Source organism: Nanorana parkeri, unplaced genomic scaffold (genome assembly GCF_000935625.1).
Source record: "Nanorana parkeri isolate BGI_ZX_2015 unplaced genomic scaffold, ASM93562v1 scaffold162, whole genome shotgun sequence".
NCBI lineage: Eukaryota > Metazoa > Chordata > Amphibia > Anura > Dicroglossidae > Nanorana > Nanorana parkeri.
Genome location: NW_017306430.1, coordinates 897,631 through 920,655, shown reverse-complemented (window position 1 = coordinate 920,655; position 23,025 = coordinate 897,631). Strand labels below are relative to the sequence as shown.

The 23,025-nt window shown below is 41.1% G+C and overlaps 1 protein-coding gene across 1 annotated transcript in view; it reads right to left on the bottom strand.

The window, feature by feature from the left end:
* BMPR1B (bone morphogenetic protein receptor type 1B) overlaps positions 1–23,025 on the bottom strand; it is a 100,543-nt gene that overhangs the window by 39,184 nt on the left and 38,334 nt on the right. Inside the window, exons 2-4 of the mRNA XM_018554496.1 lie at positions 12,702–12,861; positions 4,488–4,590; positions 2,370–2,472 (exon numbers count right to left, since the gene is read on the bottom strand). Of these exons, the coding sequence (XP_018409998.1) occupies positions 2,370–2,472; positions 4,488–4,590; positions 12,702–12,861 (366 nt within the window). The remainder of the gene's footprint in view (positions 1–2,369; positions 2,473–4,487; positions 4,591–12,701; positions 12,862–23,025) is intronic.

The following is a 23,025-nucleotide window of genomic DNA, read 5'->3' as shown; positions in this document are numbered from 1 at the left end:
AAGAGTCCATGTGTATACACACAAATTCTTACTAAAGTGCCTGCATAAATTTGTGTTGAAAAACGAATACATAAATACATTATCCCCTTCGTGACTGACGACGTACAGTGTACGTCGCCAGCATCGGGGCTGTTTAAACAGACTCCCGGTGACTTTTGCCGCCGGGACTCTGTTTCAACTTGTATTTAAACACCTTATAAGTATGAGCCCTAAGCCACTTTTTCTCAGTAGAAAAGCTGAACACTTCACTCAATGTATAAAGATTATCAGTAAAAGTATTGATACATATAGCATGAGGAGTCCTGCACTTCGATTTCTGTAAATTATTCCTCTGATAAAATGAAGTGGTTTCATTTTTAATAAATGGTTTTAGGCTTGCTCTTAGTGATTACATATTGGAACATATGTTTATTTTGGTTTAAAACCCTGTGTGTAAAAGCAGGTTGTAAGATAACCCTACTATAGCCACTGGTATTTTTTGTGATGTTTTCATAAGTGATACAAAGGCAGGTGGGAGATCACTCCAAGGATAATCTTGTTTGACTTTTTCTAATTATTCTAGATTTAGTATGTTCTTAAGAGGCTTCTTTGTTTTGTTTCGGGCAAGTATCACATGTTATATAGAAGTGAGTAAGAAATGAATATAAATGGAATGCCTCCAGTCTAGGGATTTGCTTGGTTCTTAGTCAAGCAATACAAGATAGAATGTTATATAAGGCTTATCTAATAAAACTGTGCAATGATGTGCAGCGACCTTTAACAATCAATCAGATTTCAGCTTGCTACATTTTAGTTTAATGTGACTAGTAATGTTTTCCAATTTATTGATAGTAGCCTTTGTGCTAAAAGTGACACTAAACTTAGGCGTTAAATCTTAGAAATGCATTCAAGTACCTTAACTATTAACAAACATTTATCTTATTTGTGTATCACTTGGTTGTAGATCCTCGAATCATCTCTGAATTGGTGCTGACACTGTCCTTCCTTCTGGAGGGTGGTTGCTTTTTGTTCCCCATGGTCCCTATGGGTGTTGTAAAGAAGCCACTGCTCCAAGCTCTCTACGGTGATAGATTAGAAACTCGATAGAAATTAGCAAACTAAACATGAGATTGTAGTCCATGACACAAGTGAGCTTGGAGCAGTGGCTACTTTACAACACACAGAGACAATGGGGAACAAAAGTAGCCACCCTCCAGAAGGGAGGACAGTGTCAGCATGAATTCAGAGATGATTTGAGGATCTACAGCTAAGTAATACACAAATAAGTAGGGATGCACCGATATATTGGCCGCCGAAACATATTAGGTAATAAGGTAAGGTACTTGAATGCATTTTTAAGATTTAACTCCTGAGTTTAGTATCACTTTAACTTCCTACCCTGATTTAGTAAGGCACTATGTTTTTGGACAGTTTTGTATTAGTAATGATGCTGTTCTTATATTAACATTTTATTTGAATTACAATATGATCAGATGAATCATTAAGCATATTGTCTGGAAGTCCTCCCTGTTCACAAAACTGTAAGTTATCCACAGTCAAAAGCTGGTTTTACTTCTGTCATAGATGATCACTGTCTGATTATTTTATTTAGAAAGGTAGTTGTGATGAATTATTTAGACCTTGACTAGAATTATCATTTTAGTGTGATAACTAAAAGAACAGGATTTCAAAAGAAAGACAGAGCTTACTCCTCATTTCAGTGTAAATTCCTTACACTTCTAATGAACTATATCTATAACAAATTAATTATTCAGTATACATTCTGAATGTGAGCAGTCAGTGGTTTGTTTAAGTCTGAAATATGTGGGTTGTGAAATAATCTATTAAACTAACAAGTACAGTAGTCTGGAATTACAATACAAAGTTAAAGGAGAACTATGGGGTTAAGGCTTTTCTCCTTAGGGTAACGGGAGGACACAAACTAGCGTCCTACCGTCATCCTCAGCTCAGTATACCGCGAGCTGCTGAGACGCCACAGTATACTGAGACGACGCAGCTGAAGCGGATCCCGACAATTATGTCTGGATCCGCCCAGCTGCGTGAGTGACAGCTGGCTCTGCCTATCCAGAGGAAAAAGTGGAAAAAGTGCAACAGATTCCTCCATCTACGCTAAAGTGTGTGGTTATACAAATATCTTAAGAATGTCCAATAATATAGATATCATTCCACTAATTACAAATGTGGCATCTGCCATACTTTATGATTACACATAATTCCTACTCAAAGACTCCACTGATACCACTCTTTACAATATCTGACAATCCATTACCTGCTATGCCCACGTTTCCTAAAAAAAATATACAATGACAGATCATTGCCTCAGCTATGAATCTTCCATGTTTAAATCAAACATAACTCTGTTAAAATACCTTTGTTTTTAAGCGGCGGCAAGGTAGGATGAAGATCTCTGTTACAAAAGTCTTCATCTGTGCAACATTCAATGGACCTCCTCTGATGTGGGATAGGTGTGTCCTAATACAAACCGATAAAGAAAACAACAATGAAAAACAAGGACTAGAAAGACAAATGTAATTCAGTTAAAAGAAAGATTCCGGACTGGTTGCAAAATGAATGCACCAAAGTATCATAGCTGCTGTAATTCCTATTAAAATGTAAAAGCTTTTTTAATCAATCATTAACAATAATTATTTAATTAATGCAGCATTGCAGCAATACACAATGCAGCAGATAAAAAACCTCCATCATATTCCAGCTTCTGGGGTCCTACATGACTCATTCCCAAGCTCAGAGTAGCTGTATTACTTGTCGGGTCAATGACCTTAAACAAGTACACAGAGCAGTAGTTTGGACTTCACAGACTGTCTAATCTGCTTTTGTCCCTTTTCATTGGTTCAGAAAGTATTGCAGCCGAACAACGAGCCAAGCAGTATTTTCAGAAGTCCTAATGTATATGGCCAACTTAGAAGTTTATATCTACTGTATATACAACTTCTATTGTTCTGGCAGTGCACAAATCTTATAATGTCCATGGTCGTAAAAAAGAAAAAAAAAAGGTAATCAAGTCATCAAATCATCAAGTAGTACCTTTTACAGTATCCAAATAAAACAAACAAAAAAAAGGAATATTGCATATATAGCAATGAATTATTGTCAGACTTGGGCATACTAAGAGAACATACTGGGCCTGCTTGTACCAGACAAACCTGCTTTCTGGATTCTGCAAATAATAGTTCAGTTTAGTAACCAATGCATCAATTGTTTGTCAGAATTTCACAATAGAGGCATGAAGTAGTGTGCCAAAAGGATGAAGGTGCAAGAGAGTTAAGCTGGCCATACACCTATAGATTATCTACAGATTTTCTCTGGTCAGATGGAAAAAGTGCAACAGATTCCTCCATCTACGCTAAAGTGTGTGGTTGGAGGAATCTCCCACTGGGCCAAGCTTTATCATCTTGCCAGTCGGCCCTGCTGGCTCTCAAAATACCTGAACAATCTGATTGGATGCAGGCATTGCTAAAGTATTTTGAGAGCCAGCGGGGCCGACAAGCAAGATACTGCAGCTTGGCCCAGTGGGAGATTACTCCATCCATACAGTTTAGTGTAGATGGAGGAATCTGTTGCACTTTTTCCATCTGATCAGAGAAAATCTGCAGATAATATACTGTATAGGTGTATGGCCAGCTGAACACATTCTACTATTCCCTAAAATTAACTGTTCTAGTTTATTTGATATGGAATGCGACAAAATAAGATGTCACAAAATAAGATGTCACATGCGACAATATCCATTTCTCAACAACCACCAATCATAGTTTATCTGGTCCACTGTCGTATCTTGTTGTTGAGAACATCCAATGCAGGGAGTGATAAAGAGCTTGTAAGCTACAACACATGCATTCTTCCCTTGACCACACATAGACATTCACGCCCTAATAAAAGCCATCTAGGAAATAACGGATGATCTAGCTCAGGGTGTGGGAAACGACACAAAAGGAGAACGTTTTAGCATAATCTATCATTCATTAAATTCATAACTGCACTGAAATAAAATAAGGTCAAAAGTGCACGATTCTTTTTATCAAATATGAATTGGATGCCTTATATGAACACATTCCAGAGGATGTCAGTAACACAGATGTCCTTATTATCTCCTGCAATTATTCACTTTTTTTATGCTAAGGGATAGGAACTTGTTGCATGCCCTTCTCTAACAGCAAAAAGTTTAAATCACTGCTCACAAATCTCTTCAGTTGCTCAGATGTGCAGCTGTGCAACAGAACGCCTCTTTGTCGTCCGCACAATGCTGTTACAAACAGAGATCATATGGAAGTCAGCCTTTATCTCTAAGCACCAAATGAAATAGTATCTACTTACTAATAATAATAAAGTGCAAGCTAACATTTTGGCTGCAAGGTATCTGTTTACTAAGGTATTACAGGTGGTCAGACAATGCTTTTTAGAAGGCTTCTTAGAGGGAACATTGTCACCTGAACAGTGGTGGCTATTGTAAGTAGTCACCAACTTACTCGGCATTGAAAATCAGAGCCCTCTAATCCTAAGCAGCCAGAGGTGATCACAGGGAGCCCCGATTCATCTTCTTCTATGATCGAGAAGCAGTAGCCGTCTGTCCTGTAATATGTAGGAACACAAAAATAGAAGCCTTAGTTTAATTATTTATCATACGTGATATACATTATCACCCATTACAGTTCTCTACACTATCTAAATTGTTAATGTTTTTCTTCTTATTGACAGCGTGAACTGAATTAAAACTTTGTTTACTTTATAATAGAGGCCTCCAACTCACAGGAAAACTTTTAGGAAAAGTCTGAATCACACTGAGCAGGAAAAACTGCAAGGAAAACTTGATTATTTATCTATTTGGAAGCTTAAGCTATAGTTTGGAAGAAGAAATAATGCTACATAAAGAAAATTAAGGTTTGTTACCTACTTCCGTATGCTTTGGGACACATTAGTTACTACACAATGGGGGTGATTTATCAAAACTGAAGCAGACAAAATCTGAAACAGATTTGCACTGCAGCCAATCGGCATCTCTCTCTCATTTTCAAATCTTACCTGAGCAAACTGTAGAGAGATGCTGATTGGTTGCTACGGGCAACTGCTCCAGATTCGGTTTGCTCCTGTTTTGATGAATTCCCCCCCACTGTATGTTGATACCCTCCCCCATCCACACAGAAAGCCTGGGGGAACTAATGAAGAAAACCAGAGAATAAAAAAAATATAAAAGAATAGCAAAGAAAAAAGAAAAATAAATAACATATACCAATTTTTATATTGGTTTGTTGGTAAGTGTTATCCCAATTCAACGTATCCTTTGATAATATTGCAGAACACTTCATGTTTATGAACAGTATATGAGGTAGCAGATGTTTAGACTACACAGGGATCCAATGCTGATACCCTGATAAGAGGCTGCCAAAAACAAAACAAAAAGGATGCAGAGAACCACATGTGGTGCACAAGCCACCAATTTGGGACACTTTTGTACAAAATAACTCGATCTGTGAACTCAGCTGATTCTATACAAATGCAAATTGCATAATGTTGTTTAGAAGCAATTTAAAGTATATGTAAAGTCAACTTTTTGGGTCTTGGAAAGGATACAGAAGGGTTAAAACTAGGGGTCGACCGATATTGATTTTTCAGACCCGATACCAAGTATGGGCCACCTTTCAGGCCAATAACCGATATCAGGTACCGATATTCCATTTACATGCCACTGCGGTAGGATTCCACAGCCGGCAACTGAATGTAAACAGCAGCCAGTGGGCCGTGCAATAGCCAGCCTGCTATTGGCTATTTTAAATTGTAATAGCTAATAGCAGGCTGGCTATTAACCCCCCCCACCCACACACACACACACACACACACACACACACTGCCTGTTGTCAAACAGCAGAAAGAAAGTTGTCCTTCAGGTCCGCTACTCTACTGATTGATCTGCAGTGGCTGGGAGTAATAGCCAGCCTGCTGATGGCTATTTCAAATTGCAATACCAGTCTGGCTATTGCACCCGCCCACGGCCTGCTGTCAATCAACAGAGCTGGACCTGAAGGAGTAAGTTCTCTAAGGCTGCCGGCTCTGTTCCTATTTAGATTTTCTGAATTAGGCAGTCGCGAGGCCCCCGTGAGGGTGAGGCCTTAGGCGACCGCCTAACTCGCCTAATTAGAGAGCCGCCTCTGCTGGATGCTGTATGAGGTGATTTAATGCAAGTTTGAAGTCCAGCTGTCCTTCCCCCATCTCACCTAACTGAAACTCCGTACGTCCATATGAGCTGTGCCTGAGTGAGAATGTGCATGTGTGATCGAGTGATCACAATTGCAATGCTTTCCAGGCTTGAATGCAAATATTTAAAAAAATGCATATTTTTTATATATCATTCATTATTTGCAAAAGGTGAATTTATCATTTAAGACATCCTATTGTTTTTACCCTGTATAAATAACGCCTGTTGCATTATTTACACCAATGTTTGTGTAGTCTGAGGTACCTTACAAGTCCACAACTTCTTTTTTGTCTTATCCTTTATCAGTACTAGAACAGAGCTAGAACAGAAGATAGATATGTACACTGTGTTCAGTCTTTTCTTGTAACAAGCTAAAGAGATTGTTCAATAACATCTTGCAAATTTATGGCCATGATGCTCTAAACAGAAGTCGTATATCTTCCTAACCAGCTTAAAAATGACCATAACTCATCCCTGTTTAATGAGTATCTAAACCCTATAAGACTTTTTTCTGTTACAGACATTCTGCCTGTTCATACTATTCATACACCATGATGTATAGTTAAGAAACTATAACAGATAAGTGTTCAAACTCTGGTTACCCAACATATCTATGCAGCCATATATACACAGTACAAAACATTTCATATTATATTGTTTTGTGCAACTATCTCCTCAAACATGAAATGATCAAATTGCTATGGACTTTGGAAGACCAAAAATGCTGTCACTCTCGATCCAGATAAAAAGAGAATTGGACAACATTTTCTATCTCTGATGATAACAATCCCTGTTGCAGGTATACTACTTTACTAAACACTCTTTATTTGTAGACACATATGTAGGTTATTTTGGACTTTGTAAGACAGGTGTGTCTGTCAGAATTGGAATTTCTGTTCCCAAGGAGCCCAGTTGTCCTCTTTCTCACCTGCTTGCAGACAACAAACATTTGGAAAGCGGCAGTGTTACTTAAGTAAATGTAGACAACAGTGCAACAGATTATCCAAACAGTCAAAAGCATTGTCTTGTTAAAGAGGAGTTCTACTAGAAAGGCTCAAAATCTGCTCCAGTGAAGTTAAAGTCCAACTCCAGAAAAAGCATTGTTTTCTATACATTAATTGATGGAGAAGGGATACAACTTCTATCAGATTTGTATAGCTTTCTTTGAGATCATTGGGGAGATTTCCCCTCACTTTTCATCCCAGTGACTCTAGAACAAGAAATGAGGAAGCCACAGAGAGCAATAAAAACCTCACAGGTTCTAACCTTTCCCATTCTACGGAGGAAAGTGTTTTTTCTTTTTTTTGCTGTGTCTGTCCTCACTGGAGTGAATTCTTGTAATATCCTTTCCTCCCAAAGACCTTGTCAGAAGGAAAGGAAGTTAGGGGAAATCTTCCTAATGGGGACACAACCCTTCACTAGTCTACGCAAAACAAACAAACATTGTCTGGAGTAACTTGTTCACACCATGTCGCGACCAGATCTGGAGCAGATCTGCAAATGCAGTGTACTGCATTTTTTTTTAGCTTAAATTGGGCTTTCAGGTGCAGTCCAATGCGTTTCAGTGCGGTTGCATGAGTTTGTATGCGCTTTTGATGCGTTTCCATGTGTTGCAGAGCATTCCAGACCAGAGAAAATGAGACAAGCAGTATTTTTCTTTTGCCTGGACCAGAACCGACTGTGCTGGTGTGAATGGAGCTCACACCAGCCAGAAATACCATAGGGATACAATTAGGGTTGCCACCTGTCCAGGATTCACCCGGACAGTCCAGGTTTTGAATGCTGTGTTCGGGTTTCATGGCATCAGAAACCCGGACACAAGATGTCAGGCAGACAGGGGAAACCAAAATTAAGGTAGGGGCTACTGGCCCCCCACTGAAAACAGTCTCAACTGTGATATTTACATATGAATGGGCGGCGCTATTTACATCTGAATAAGCTACGACTTATTCTCCCAAAAAAATGTCTGCACGTCGCCTGAGTGTTCGGGTTTCGCTTGAAGAAAAGGTGGCAACCCTAGATACAATGGGATGCTTTTTTGGTCCGGGAACAAACTGTTCTGGTCTGGACATGGTCCAGGCATGGTGTGAACAAGCCCTAGTCTAAAGCTACATGGACCTGAGTGTTTTAAAACTAGAACAATTATGCCAATATGGGACTTGTAGGTACACAACATATTCATTTATACAGACCAGTGTTTATTTTTTTTTATCATGTGCAGGCAACAGAAGGTGGGAAAACACAGCAGGTTGCCATTTGCTGTTGCATAACTTGTTTTTTCAGGCCTGTCTTGATGCAATAATAGAATTTACAAGTAACAGGTGTAAACACAAAAACAGGCAGTAAACTAAAAATCCCCTCGATTATTGGTGTCTAGTAGGAGGAAGTATGTAATGCATAGAAATGTGTGGCATCCTTCAGAATTTATAGTTATAGTTTACAGGACATCTGTGGCCTCCTGCTCCCCTGCATGCTTTGTAGATAGTGTGAATGAGCCTTAGAGCCCTCATTCATACCTCTGTGATGCAACATTGCAGAGGTACTTGTGGTGCATTGCAGCAGGCTAAGTCGTACTTAAAGTGCATCCACCTTGGTAATAGGTTACCATGAGATGTGGAGCCATACAATGCCAATGTGATGTGTGTGCTAGGTGTGCTGGCTGCCATTAAGCAATAGTGGCAACACATCAAACCTAACACTGCAATATGTGATGCTGGATCGCGTGCAGCATTGCATACGCTCCCACATTGCATAGATGTGAACTGAGCCTACAGCATATGTAAACCCTAACAATGCACTTCTAATTTTCGCTCCCTTGTGGCCTGTAATTATGACATTGAAAATGTCTTTGTTTTATCTGTTTGATAAGTGCAAATAAATATCTGTTGATCATGTCTAAAATTTAGAGCTGTCCTGTGTCCTCTCCACACTTCCTGTGTTTCTTAGGTAGAATAATTAGCCCTCCTTGCGACTTCAGAATGATAAACATTTTTGTCAGTGGGTCTGAGTACTTTAGCAAAAGACAACTGGACAGGGCTGACACCACTTAGTCCACATAAATGTTGTCTATTGTTAGCCTACAACAGGACTTGGGAACTTAGTGCATTTCTGGCAGATGAACAGATATTTTCTGTACCTAAAGGGTCTTTAAAGGTATAAAACAAGGGGAAGGTGTGTACATTGCAGAGATACTGCAATTTTTTCTTATTATTAGTGTTGTAGATCTGTCATGATTATTTTTGCTGTCTATGTCCCATTTGGGAGATTTCCCTTTTCTTCCTGTCTCAGAGATACAATAGTAAGTGAGTAGAAAGAAATTGTGCAGTCACTCCTGGGGTTCACATGAGTAGATTTCTATCAGAAAATATTACCTTCTAACACTAAGGGCTCGTTCAGATCAGCTTGCAGGCTAAAATGCTCAGTTTTAGTGTGCTGGCTATTGTGGTGACAGGTCGGGCGGGAGCGTGGTATGATGCGCTGTCTCAGCGCATTACACTGTTTACCTTTTTTTTTTTGTTAACTTTATTTGGAGTGTATAAACTGTATATGGTATATAAAGTGCATATGGTCTCTACCTGAAGGGTGCAACATAGTGCACATGTCTGCATTTTTTTTTTTTGCAGCACGGCACACTGTACACCACACCCGCGTTGTGATGTGAACAGGGCACAATTGTTTTCTATGTGCCCTAGCGGTGACTGGCGTTAATCAGTTGCTGAGAAAAAAAAAACAGTCACTACTTATGATGTGAACGAGTCCTAAATTCTACTAGGACAATATACAGGTTATATTGGAAGCACACAACTAATCAGGGTTTTGAAAGCACTACCATGCACTCAGTTAGATTTCAGTTCATTATAATCAATTAAGGAAGCATGTGAAGTCTGCTTTTCTATCCTTTGTAAATAATGGCTGCACTTGACACCACTGTTTTAAATAAGTCTATGTACTGTATGAACAAGGATATACCAGGTGTACTCAGAGCAGCGAGCTGTTGAGTGACAGCAGAGAAGGGCATATTCTATTTACTGGCAGCTGTAGGGCTCACATATTCTCTTTGCTCTTTCTGAAAAAGATACATCGCTTTTCCTCCCTGCCTACATTTTTATGTCCAACAATAATCCCATTTGAAACAATCTTTCAAGTTTTCTCCATTAATAATGATGTTAACACCCTGTAAAACACTGTGAGAACGTTCTATTTGGTATTAGGGTAGGTTTCCACATGGCACAGATCACTAGAGACGGACTAAAGCCAGACTTGGCTGATATCCCAGAGTATTGAAAATGCGTAACTCTGCTTTTTTAAGGCAACTGTAGCTGTAAAACCAACACTGCCCTGCCCGTTCCATGATGAGCACTAATATTGGCTGTATTTGGTGTGATTAACAGAGGCATGAAGGGAAGATTCAACAATCGAGATATTTAGAAACTAACATAGGTACTGCTTACACACAGTACTAAAACTGACCAAAGAACAGCAACAGCTAGAAATGGCCATATTACTATTTTTGTCATAGAGCAAGTGAACGTGTAAATATTGTAGAAGTACACAAGGCACCTGTCAGTCATATATTTGCCCAGTTTTTAATGTGTAGACACAACAAATGCCTTTTTCCACCCTTTAATTTTCCGATCTTAAAGAGTAACTCCAGGATTTTTCAAATTATCCCTTGCAGTGCGGCTACTCCAGAGCTGCAAGGGTTAAGTGTTCGTTTTAGTCTAGGGATGAAAATAACAACGTTGTACTCACCTGATCCTCGGTCCCACCTGGCTGCTGGACTGGTCCCCGTAGCCTCTTCTTTCCCAGGCTCTGGTGGTCTAAGGACCTGTGATGTTATCACTTCTAATGCAGGTCCATTAGATGTGAGGATGCCAAGTGACATACCACAGCTGGAGCAGAGGGGAAGAGGGGTGAGCAGTCATCTGCCTTTGGAAGTCATGCCTGTTGCTGTCAGAGTCTTGCAATAACATATAGGTAGTGTAGTTCCACAACAGCTGGAGAGCTAGAGTTTGGCTACCCCTTCTGTACTTAAAAGAGAACTATGGGGTAAACTTTTTATCCTATAGTTCTCTTAAGGGTCAAGGGAGTACATAAACTAACTGCGTTTTGTGACCCAAAGCTCAGTATATAGCGAGCAACTGTTTCCTATTGGCCGGGAACCTGTTAGAGCCTTCCATCCAGTTGTTATTGTTTAATGAACAATAATGGTCACTTGGGGATGCTGATCTGTCATCCGCCAGCTGTCATTTGCGGGGGGAAAGGCCAGCCTTTTGCAGGCCATTCGCCCTGCTTTGGGCGTCTGGCCCGAAACAGGCCAGCCGCCCGAAGTGAATAGCCCGTACAGCAGTCCGTACAGCAGCCCGTACAGCAGCCCTTCGGTTCGAAGTTACGACTGGAGCCTTCGGCTCCTACATGAATAACCACCAATGTCTCTCATTAGAGTTGAAGTAATTGAAAATGTTTATTCCCTGCAAAGGTTATTTACCCCAATGGGGGGCGCCAACACCCCCTGTAAATTACAACACATACATGCTTGTTCTAGGTCTGGATCTTAGTGGTGTTGCCCCTAAATGTGCATTGCCCCTTTTGCAGCCAAATAGGCATAACACTTATTTTATATTACATGTTTCTAAGCCACAAAACATAACTAATTTTTTTAGTAATTGCTGCTTTCTCAAATTTGACTGTAAAAGCGGAAATGATGAGGAAAAATACTCCTTCAGGTGGACCTTTATATTGCAAGTATTTTAGTGAACTAATTGCAAACGTTTACCTTTAATTTGTTCTGGATATATGAATGTTAGCTTAGCTGATGTAAACAGACACATGTCCGTTTACATCCGACTCCCCATAGACAGACATGGGGGGGACATCGCAAGATGGAGGAAAAAAATGGACAGACACGGATGTCACAGCAGTGACATCTGCTCCATACTGCTCTTATCAGGAGGGCATCTGTGCAAAGGGGCCCTACTTTGAAAGATTCTCTGAAAGTATCTCTCAAAAATTAAAATCCTTTTACAGCGAATGCCTGTAACGTGATGTAAATCTTTTTGCATACTTATGGGAAGAGCGGTGACAAAGCAATCACATAAGCAAGAAATTAGATTTCGGGAGGCTTGTTTTCTGCACATATCGTGTACAAGATCCCTTTATTTACCATGACTGCATCGTTTAAGTTTTTGGCAGCTTTAGAAAAATAATAGCTGACAGCAAATTGAAATGGAAATTACAAAACAACTAGTGTAGCCATGTACTGTGCTCTACATCATGCGAAAGTGAATTTGTCCATTAAAACTACAAAATTGATCTCTATAAAAAAAAATATACATAGGTATGCCCATCTAAATACATTATAAAGCAATCTCAATCACTTATTAGACTTCACTTCTTATATAAAAAGGAAAGAGGCCCACCCATGCTAGCAAACACAAAAAAAGACATAACAAATGATGGCTAAATGGCCAATATTGTAATGTATACCAACCAGCAAGTATTGTTGGATGTGTCGTCTGGGCAATGGTGATGACAGTAGCATGACAACAACCTCTGTGGAGGGGCAGGGGCTGTGCTCTCCGTGTCCTCCTTCCTGCTGTCCACATTGAGCTTTCCGGAGCTTCTCAGCAGCATGTTATCAAGAAGATTTGCTGAAAGGGAATTGGATAAATTATAAGCATCTGGGCAGAAAGCCAGTCACTGGACCCATTTAAAAAAAAAAATAATAATAAAAAATATATATATATAAAAATAAGAAAGCAAATCATTTTACAGTATGTTAAACTTCAAATTTCCATGAAGAAAGCAGAGAGATTCTGAAGATTGCCAGATAACCTTCAAATACGTTGGAGTCAATGCGCTAAGCTGCCGCAAGTTATTATAACAGTGTTTGTTATTTTATCTAATGATCATTTTCTCATCAGGATGTTCAAATGGCACAGCAAATTGTTCGTAGATATGGAATCGTTATTTCTTTGTAGGAAATGGTTATTTAAAGCTGAACTCCGGGCATTTATAACGACACACATTAAAGCAGCACTCCAGGGAAAATAATTTGTAACCCTTGCAGTGGGGCTACTCCCGCACTGCAAGGGTTAAGTGCTCGTTTTGGTCAAGAGAGGAAAATAACAAAGTTATACTCATCCAATCCTCAGAGTTGGCCAGTTGTCACAACACTCCCTCAACCCTGTCTCCCCTTACGCTGCAGTAGGGTATGTCTCAGCAATGGTATCTATAGAACGTGATGATTTACGGGACCATAGAGTGCTGCAGTGGAGGGGGAGAGTGGCTCCTGGGACCAGTCTAAGAACATGCCAGCTCGGAGGATCAGGTGAGTATAACTGTTATTTTGCTCCCTAAACCAAAATGAGCACTTAACCCTTGCATTGTGAGCGTAGCCCCACTGGAAGGGTTAAAAGAAATTTTCTCTGGAGTTCTACTGTAATGCAGTTTTGTATTCATTAATACATCATTAAATGTATGCTTTTAATGCAAGCCATTAAGGACCTGAATTTGACTATGTATTAGTCTCTTGTAGCCCCGGTACAGCAGAGCTCAGGTTTGGGGAGGGAGAAGCAGCCAACTGGTTGTGCTGCAGTGCCTTGATAGGAGGTGTGCTGATAGAAGAAAAGAGCAGAGTGACAGACTGCTTCTTTTACTAACCAGTCACAGTGTGGGGAGGAGACCTATAAGTGTTACTTAACTGCATCAGAGAAAAATCTGGTCTCCTGCTCTGCCACACAGGGCTTTGCTGCTGGGCGGAGCTGTGTAAATCTCAGGACAGTTCTCTTACATGTATTTAATCTTGCTTACAGCTGTGTTCCTGCAGTCCAGATTTAAAGTGTACATTGAACCAAAACATAACATTTCCCTTCACTTCGGGCCCAATTATACTACCATTACATGCAGGGGGGGTCCCTACCATTTTTAATGGCTTAGGCAGCCGGGAGGGGGGAGTTCTGGTGGTGAAGGCTATCGGGAGGGGGTGGAAGTTGATGATGATGCATGCTAACGTGGGGGAGGGGTTAGTGCCCAGCTCTGGCTCCAGCTATGGTTGATACCCTGACAAGCTCTGATTTCACTGGTTACCAGGAGCTGGGTGGGACGCTGGCTAGAGCTTCTCAGGTTGCCAATAGCTGGGCAGCGAGATGTGTATGGCCCTTACACATCTCCTCACCCAGCTTTTAGCAACCTGTGACATTTTGGCCAGAAAGGTGGCAGAGGGCACATTACAAATATGGTGCAGCAGGGCGCATTAGTCATAGCGCCCCAGGTGACTATAGACCTAAAAGGATTCATATGCCATCCCACTCTATCCAAAACTAAAAAAAAATGTTTTGGCTGCACATATATTTAAAGCATTGCAAGCCTCCGCATCTAAAGCACTGGAGGATCGCAAAGTGCTAGTTTATTCACCTTGAGTCGCCCCTTTTCCTGCTCTCCTCAACAGGCACCTCACAGAACCTCACAAACACGGCTATTTGGAATCTAGGGTCACACACACACACACACACACACTTATAATCATTTTTGTGAACTGATTTATGTATACAAAATACAACCTAAACCAGTAAAATATCATGGGGGGAATTGATCAAAAACTGGAGCAGACAAAATCTGGAGCAGATTTGCACTGCAGCCAATCAGTTTCTCTCTCTCATTTTCAAATCTTACCTGAGCAAACTGACAAGAGAAGCTGATTGGTTGCCATGGGCAACTGCTCCAGATTCTGTTTACTCCAGTTTTGACCAATTCCCCCCATGTATTTAGTAAGTCTTATTGATTTATGTGAAAATCTAAAGTGAATTAAAAACTCCACTTTAACCAGTTGCCGTCCTCCCGGACAGACCGCACTCCTCCATTGGTGGGTTGCCGTCTCCAGATGGCATTTTTTTTCTGCTCGCTTTCGCTTTGCCGCCCCCCTCCTGACCCCTTACCTTCAATCCCGGGATCTGCTGCCCCATCTCAGGCCCGGGACCGGCTCGGGAGGGCGTCAGGAGGACGAGGAAGGGAGATCAGCTGAATACGGAAAAATGGCCTGGATGGCAAGGGGGATTAACACCGCGGATGTCAACTGGTTAAAGCCATATTGAAGTTTTATACCATGTATTCCTTTATAGCCCTATACTTCCATGTTATAATTTGTGACTAATTTGAGTCATATAATTTGCAATTTTTTTCTATAAATTGTCTTATAATACCCATTCCTCTCAGTGAAAAATAGTCCTTCCTCCCCTCACACTGCCGAACTCTATGCTGGCATAGCTGATTAACAGTCACAGCCCTCTGCACAAGTGTACTCACACAGACTTGTATTGCAGAGGAAGAACGAGAGTGCTGATCACTGTGTGCACTAGCACTAGCTATGGTGGCCAATGGACTGTGCAGCCATATGAATAACTGCTGTAAGAGGAAAGAGAAGGTAACACTATGGTAATGGAGGCTGTAAGTGCAATGCCTTTATGACTGAATGTCTGTGACTTCACTTTAAAACATAAACATTTGCAAATAATACACATTAGCAAAATGATGTGCTGTTAGAGAATTGAGTTCAAGTCCTACATAACATGTAGCCAGTCCACACTGGGAGACTGAACTTTGTTAAAATGTAGTTACAACAGTTAATTAAATGCCCAATTATAGTTCTAACAGAACACCCATGATTCAGTGGAAACCATGCTCACATAAAGGATGTGGTAACAGTGTTAATGGTGTTTAAATCTAATGCTTAAGTATCACAAAGCTGTAAGAATACACTAAAGAGCTTGTTAAAGGATAGCTGAGCGGTCACAGCATTAAATTACAAAACATTCTAAGGAGTGGAGCAATTCCTAAATAGCTGGTGTGTGATTTCCACCTACTGTATCAACATGCTTCATCAAAGTATATTCTAAGACCTTTGTTGCATTTGTAACTCAACACCAAAGTGACTTTACTGCAAGTACGTTTGTCACATTTTGCTGTGTAAGTAAGCCAAGACGCTACTTCTTGCAGCATGTGTGTATTTTCATTGAACTTTAGGGGATATGTAAATTCTTTTTGCATGATAATATGCATTGTCCCGGTTTTGTTTACTAAGGCCTCATTCACACTGGAATTGGCCGGCACGTACAGCTCTGTGCTGCGTTCAGGGCCGTATCGAGCAGCTCTCAGGAAGGACAGGTGCTGCATGTGATTAGTACACAGCCACCGTCCTTCTCTATGGGAGTATACAGCCGTACGCCGCCCTACGCTCACCTCAAGTGCAGGTCTGTAGGGGTGCGTGTTTCAGGGCTCGGGCGCAGATAGGATCCATCCTGTCAGCGTACGAGTACGTTCACCAAAACACATACGTGCGGGGCGGGTGAGCGTAGGGGGCTGTACGGCCACGTAGTCTTATAGAGAAGGACGGGGGCTATGTACTAATCACACACAGCACCCGTCCTTCCCGGGAGCTGCTCGATACGACCGTGCACGCAGCACGGAGCTGTATGTGCCAGCTGATTCCTGTGTGAATAAGGGCTAAAGGTACCCTCCCAATAGAAGTAACAATTAAACTTTGAGATGCATACTTGTAATAATGTTTTTGTTTTTTTCAGACAATGCCATATTACATTGGACCACTCCAGTTTTCTGAGATCTAAGAACCCTTGCTTGTGATGCAAGAAAGCTATTCCAAAGCACATGCTCTGCAGCCCCTTGCTGCCTCTCACATGCACAAAGGCTGCTGTAAAAGTCCCATACCAAAATGTATCATACAGCCAACAATCAGAATTAATCCTGACTTCAAAGGTATGGGATGCAGAGAGAGAGAGAGAGAATTAACAGAGCATAGGCATCATAAAGTACACTAGTTACCCTAGTTACCCTGTGAGGTACTTTTAGGATTCTTGCTGCATGGATTTACATAAAACTCAAGATAAAGATAAACAGTAATGTTTATTTTTAATTTTAACAGTTGCAATATGTTTGCTGGGTAACATTTTTTGGCATTCCTATTTTTAAAGATGCTTGTTTATTATTTTATGTTCTTGCATAAAAATAAAGGTTATTCAAATCACATTAAAACACTGTGGTGTTCTTTGTTTATTAGTTTACAGGGTTACATGCTTACAAAAAACAAGATCTCAATGTCATAAATAAAGAGTGCTATAACAGTCTACAGAGTTCAACAGATCTGGCCTGATCTTAATCATTTTTACCATATTTATCTTACATTGTTTGGAAGAGCTGTTGTTTCATGTGAATTTATTAAGGTTAAATAATTCCTCAAGACTTGGTGCACAAATTGAAGTGGCCAATACGAGATTGATGTACTGGTAACTTCTGTAAGGTGTAAGGTCACGTATACAGATACCCCAGTCCGAGTATATAGTGATGATGCATTTCACCTAGAGCAGCCACCTTTCCCTTAGACCTAATTCACACTGAGCTACAACAAAATAAACGCTTTTTCAGCGCTGATTTGAGCTCATCGAATTTGAGCTACATTGAGTTACAGTGCACATTTTGTCGTGCTATGTATGCACTTCTTTAGGCAGTCTATCAAAGTCTATTGGGGCCAAAACGCCGAAAAATAGCTCATGTTCGAGCGACAAGCTTCAGCTGCAAGCTACAGGTGACATTGAGCTGCAAGATGTGAACATCTCCGTTGACATGCATTGGAAGAGCTACATTGAGCTTCATGTTTGAGCGATTTGTGAGCGGAAAACGTGCTCCAAAACGCTAGGTGTGAATGGGGTCTTAAGGCTAGTGCGCATATCGGTACTTGGATGCCCCCAGGACTTGTATTATATACTCTGGCTGTGAATGTCACTACAGACCCGTAAAGTAAATGCAGTGCAGGGAAGCATGGAAGGTAAGATCAAAAGTAGTAAAAGAGGAATCCAGGAAATGTAGCAATTGGTCAGGGCTGGCAGCAGACAAGGAAATATGTAGAAAATGTAGCCAAGGGTCAGGACAGGTAGCAGACAAACAAGAATCTGAAAATGTAGTTGAGAGTCAAAATCAGAATACAGAAGTGCACTTCATCAGCAAGGAATTGCTATCACAATAAATGAGGCACAGGCTGATGATGTATAAATAGAGCACCTCCATAGACACAGGCCAATCCCAGCTGGGGTCAGGAGCTAGATGCATTACTCCACAGCTGAGATGCAAAACTGCAGCCGGCACTCAGGCTGCAAAACACTGTGGCCAGATTTATTACCTCATAGCTGAAGGCTAAAGATGCAGCTAGTGACACAGGCTGATAACCTTACACAGGTTGTCTGACATGAGGTCTCTCTTGTGATTTCGGCTTAGTGTCCTACAGCCCTTACATACATACTATATACTGTTCTTCTCTTGTGCAAAAGAGGCTCTGACCTTCTAAGCCCCCTCAGTGGAGCAAGTACCATCTCTAAACAGGAAAGCATCACTGAGAAAACAAAGATATCACCTCTGCCTTAGAGGACAATAAATTCAGACCCAGCCAAGGTTTTTGAGGTAACTCAACCTTGACAAACCTCTCATCTCCAATATTGGGGAAGTTTCCTCCTTCATTTAGAAACATCTCCAAAATGTCTGGGACAGGGCCTCTCATACATATGTACTCTGGTTCAGGTATTTCCAATACAGCAGTCATTGCAAATTCACCATCTTTGTTATGTCAGATTGCCTGGAGGTAGAGGGCTCTAATCCTGTTATCTTTTTGGAAAATCTTTGACATTGGTTAAGGGACAGCGTACCCTTTGTTTGCAGTGGAACCTTAATACTAGCTGTTACATTGACCTCTACTTGGAGGTCTTGACAGAAGCTTTAGATTTAAGATTATTTAGAGACATCAGTCTTACAGGGAATGGGCAGTATACCTGTCAACAATGCATCATTTGTGGTCCACTCTGACTACTACACAGAGGTACAGAAGCCAATTGCCAAGTTTATACAAGCTAAAATGCCTCTGTGACATAACAATTCCTGACCTAAACAACATAATTATATACATTTATACTATATGACAGATATGTTAAGCTATTCATAGTACATCTAGAACCTAAAGATTGGGTCCACTGCTTTACGGGTGGTATTACCGCTAGTTATGACTAATGGACCGTTCACACCAGATGCAGTGTGTTCCAGCCCGATTCTGGCCAGAACGCACTGCCTTGCGGCCGGCTCACTTTTTTGTGGGGCAGATGAAATGCGATCGGCCGCATAGGATCGCAAGGCACATTATTCCAGCGGTCCGGTCCGGTACAATCAAAATAGTGCTCGCAGCATTTTGATTGGATCGGAACGCAGGCATAATCTGCTTTGCAATCCCATGTGGCCGATCACATTGCATCCAGAGGGTATGGCTACGGTGCCATTCACTTCAATGGCCCGCCACGCCCCCTCCTGCCCACAAAAAAGTGAGCCGGCCGCAATGCGAAGCAGTGCGTTCTGGCCAGAATCGGGCCGGAACCCAGTGCATCTGGCGTGAATGGGCCCTAATGGTAATACTTCAGATGTCACAAGAATGAAAGAAACATCTAAAAAAACTTTGCTAAGTAGAGGAATATTACATTACAAAAATGTTCAACAACACTTAGCCTATCTGGGGTTAGGTGTAAAAACGGAAACCATAAAGTAATTAAAAGCACCAATTAAGCTACAGGGGATGTGAAACTCATTGAACTGCATGTCCGCCCTTTCTTAGGTGGCCTGAACAAAGTGACTATTACTGGAATACAAACATCTGAGTGTCCCCTGTCCTTCCTCTATTTCTCTTTTAAATATGAAGACTGTTGCAACAGATACCTCATCGCTTAACCAGTAGCTTTAATAAAAGAAGACCAGCTGTAAACCATGGAAGGCCAATTTAAAATAGGGTGTCCCTGTCTGTCTTTGCATAAAAAGTATTAACACTTGATTGTGATACTTTTGAAATATAGCCTGTATAAATGAACAGAAACAGATGTTGTGTTTCTGGGTCAGTGGAACATACCCTTTAGACTAAGTTCTCTTTCAGTGAGCAGTCACAAAGCTGGTTCTGTGACTCTACAACATTGTTATTCATGGATAGGGAATGAACTTTTTAAATAAGTTCCAGTCCGAGATTTTCAGACATCTGGCTCATAGGGTGGCAAAGTTAAATAACAACATTAATGGTAATGTGGACCAAAAACCATAGGTCTGTGTTTTCATCACGGACGGTCTTTGGATGAAATTTCATGTTATCCGCTCTTCCTGCCAGCTTTTGGGAAGAAAAATGATAGATCCCAGTCGTCTCTCTTACATAAATATAAAAAATGAGACAATTGGAAAAAACAGTTCAATGAAACCCATCCATCAAAATGTATAGTGGGTATTATTCATTGCTTTATTACATCAAGAGGAAGCCACACATTCTGTGTCTTCAGTGGGGTGGTCTGGGAGACATGCAAGGAAACCTAGCAAAACACTGTACTGCTCACAAGTTTTATTAGGTAAAGTTAAGTAGGTTTCATCAGACTGTTTTTATAATATAAACAATAGCGACAAAAAAAATTAAAATTATATATATATATGTATATATATATACCTTCAGTAGACAAAAAAAACTATTATGTGCTCCACTCTAATTTAGTTTGTCTTTGTGACATGGGCCTGTTTTTTCCACTACTATATGGCTAAGGCCTGCCATTCCACTGCCTGAGTGACCATTAAAGACACCCTCACTGGTCAGAATCATGGCAGTTGGTGAAGCTTTGCAATGAATTCAAGGCACAACAGGCTCTAATAGCAAAGCAAAATTAAATCACAGAGGGGCACATAGCTTTCCTGGCTGAAATGTAATAGCAGGCATCTTGTATCTGCTCTTAGGCAGGACATTTACTTTTACAAGTTTAAAATGGACTACAGATCCTCCTTAACCCTTTTGCTGCCAAGCCCTACGGTCCACTTTTTACCTCAGCTGGCGAGACCATTTTTGCAATTTTTCACCTTTTTTTAAAATTTTCAACTGTTGCTTTTAGAGTTTGTAAAACTGCAACACAGTGTATCACAATGCAGGGCAATGCGTCACAGTGCTTTTCCATGTGCTGCCACAAAGTTCAATTAATGTTATTTTGAAAACAAAAAAAGTAGTAAAAAATCAAGCACTGCAATGTGTTCAAACAATGCAATGCAGCACATTGCATGGCATTCACTACATTATGATACACACTGTTGCATGTGTATATTATGTGTGTGTGAAGGGGCGTGTTGTGTTTTATTTTTATTTTTTTTATTAGTTTCTTTTATTTCTTTTTACTTTTGGGGGGCTTCTGGAAAATATCAACAGACCGCTGACATTTCCCTTTTGAAATAGAAAAATAAATTGAGGATACAGAGTACTCAATCTCTTTTTCAGCCCCAACACTGTTCATTCATAACTGGGGACACATACTACACTCACCAGCCACTTTATTAGGTACACCTTGCTAGTACTGGGTTGGAGCCCCTTTTGCCTTCAGAACTACCTTAATTCTTTGTGGCATGGATTCAACAAGGTGTTGGAAACATTCCTCAGAGATTTTGGTCCATATTGACAGGATAGCATCACGGGCCCAAAGTGTGTCAAGAATATTCCCCACGCCATTACACCGCCACCACCAGTCTGCACAGTTGATACAAGGCAGGATGGATCTATGCTTTCATATTGTTTAAACCAAATTCTGACCTACATCTACAACCTGGATATGGCAGCTCAAATTGAGACTCATCAGACCAGGCAACGTTTTTTCCAATCTTCTATTGTCCAATTTTGGTGAACCTGTGCGAATTGTAGCCCCCGTTTCCTGTTCTTAGCTGTCAGGAGTGGCACCCGGTGTGGTCTTATGCTGCTTTAGCCCATCTGATTCAAGGTTTGATGTATTGTGCATTCAGAGATGGTATTCTACATATCTTGGTTGTAACGAGTGGTTATTTGAGCTACTGTTGCCTTTCTATCATCTCGAACCAGTCTGCCCATTTTCCTCTGACCTCCGACATCAAAAGGCATTTTCGCCCACAAAACTGCCAGTAGATCAGCAGTTTTTTAAATACGCAGACCAGCCCGTCTGGCACCACTAACCATGTCATGTTCAAAGTCACTTAAATCCCCTTTCTTACAGGTTCTGATGCTCGGTTTGAACTTCAGCAAGTCGTCTTCACCACGTCTAGATGCCTAAATGCATTAAGTTGCTGCCATGTGATTGGCTGATTTAGCAATTTGTGTTACAAAGCAAGTGAACACCACCTAATAAGGTGGTCGGTGAGTGTATGTCCTCACTTATTTACAAACACTGGAGTGATCAGCGAAGGGAAGGAACGGTAAATGTCACATATATTTACTGATCCATCGCTCTCCACCCTGAAGTGCTCCGCCACGCACAGACCCTCTCTCCATCCTGAATCTGACAGCGGCTCTCCTCCCCACTCGGCATTCTGAATTTCACAGTGCTCTGCTGTAGAGCCGCTGGATCGCTTGTATGAGGGACCGGTCCGTGCCCCCCCTCCGCTGGTCCGAGCTCCGCTGTCCCCGGTGCGGCCCAGGACCAGCACCATGGCTCTGTGACAGGGGACCAGAGGGAGGTCAGTACAAGATCTCCCTCCGATCTCCTCCCCATTGTCGGAATGCAGGAAGTGATGTATATTACATCACTTCTGCATTCTGCTGTCACTCTCCGGCTTCTGAAGCTGGAGAGAAGCTGATGAAGCAGATATGTGCTTAATCAGCTTATTTGGGGGTCCCTAGCTGACATTAGTGGTCTTAAAGACCACTGATGTCTCCATAAACAGGACCTGTCACATCCTCTTTGCTTTCACATAGGGAGCTTATTAGCCCCCTATATAACAATAAAGTTAAGTGAAAA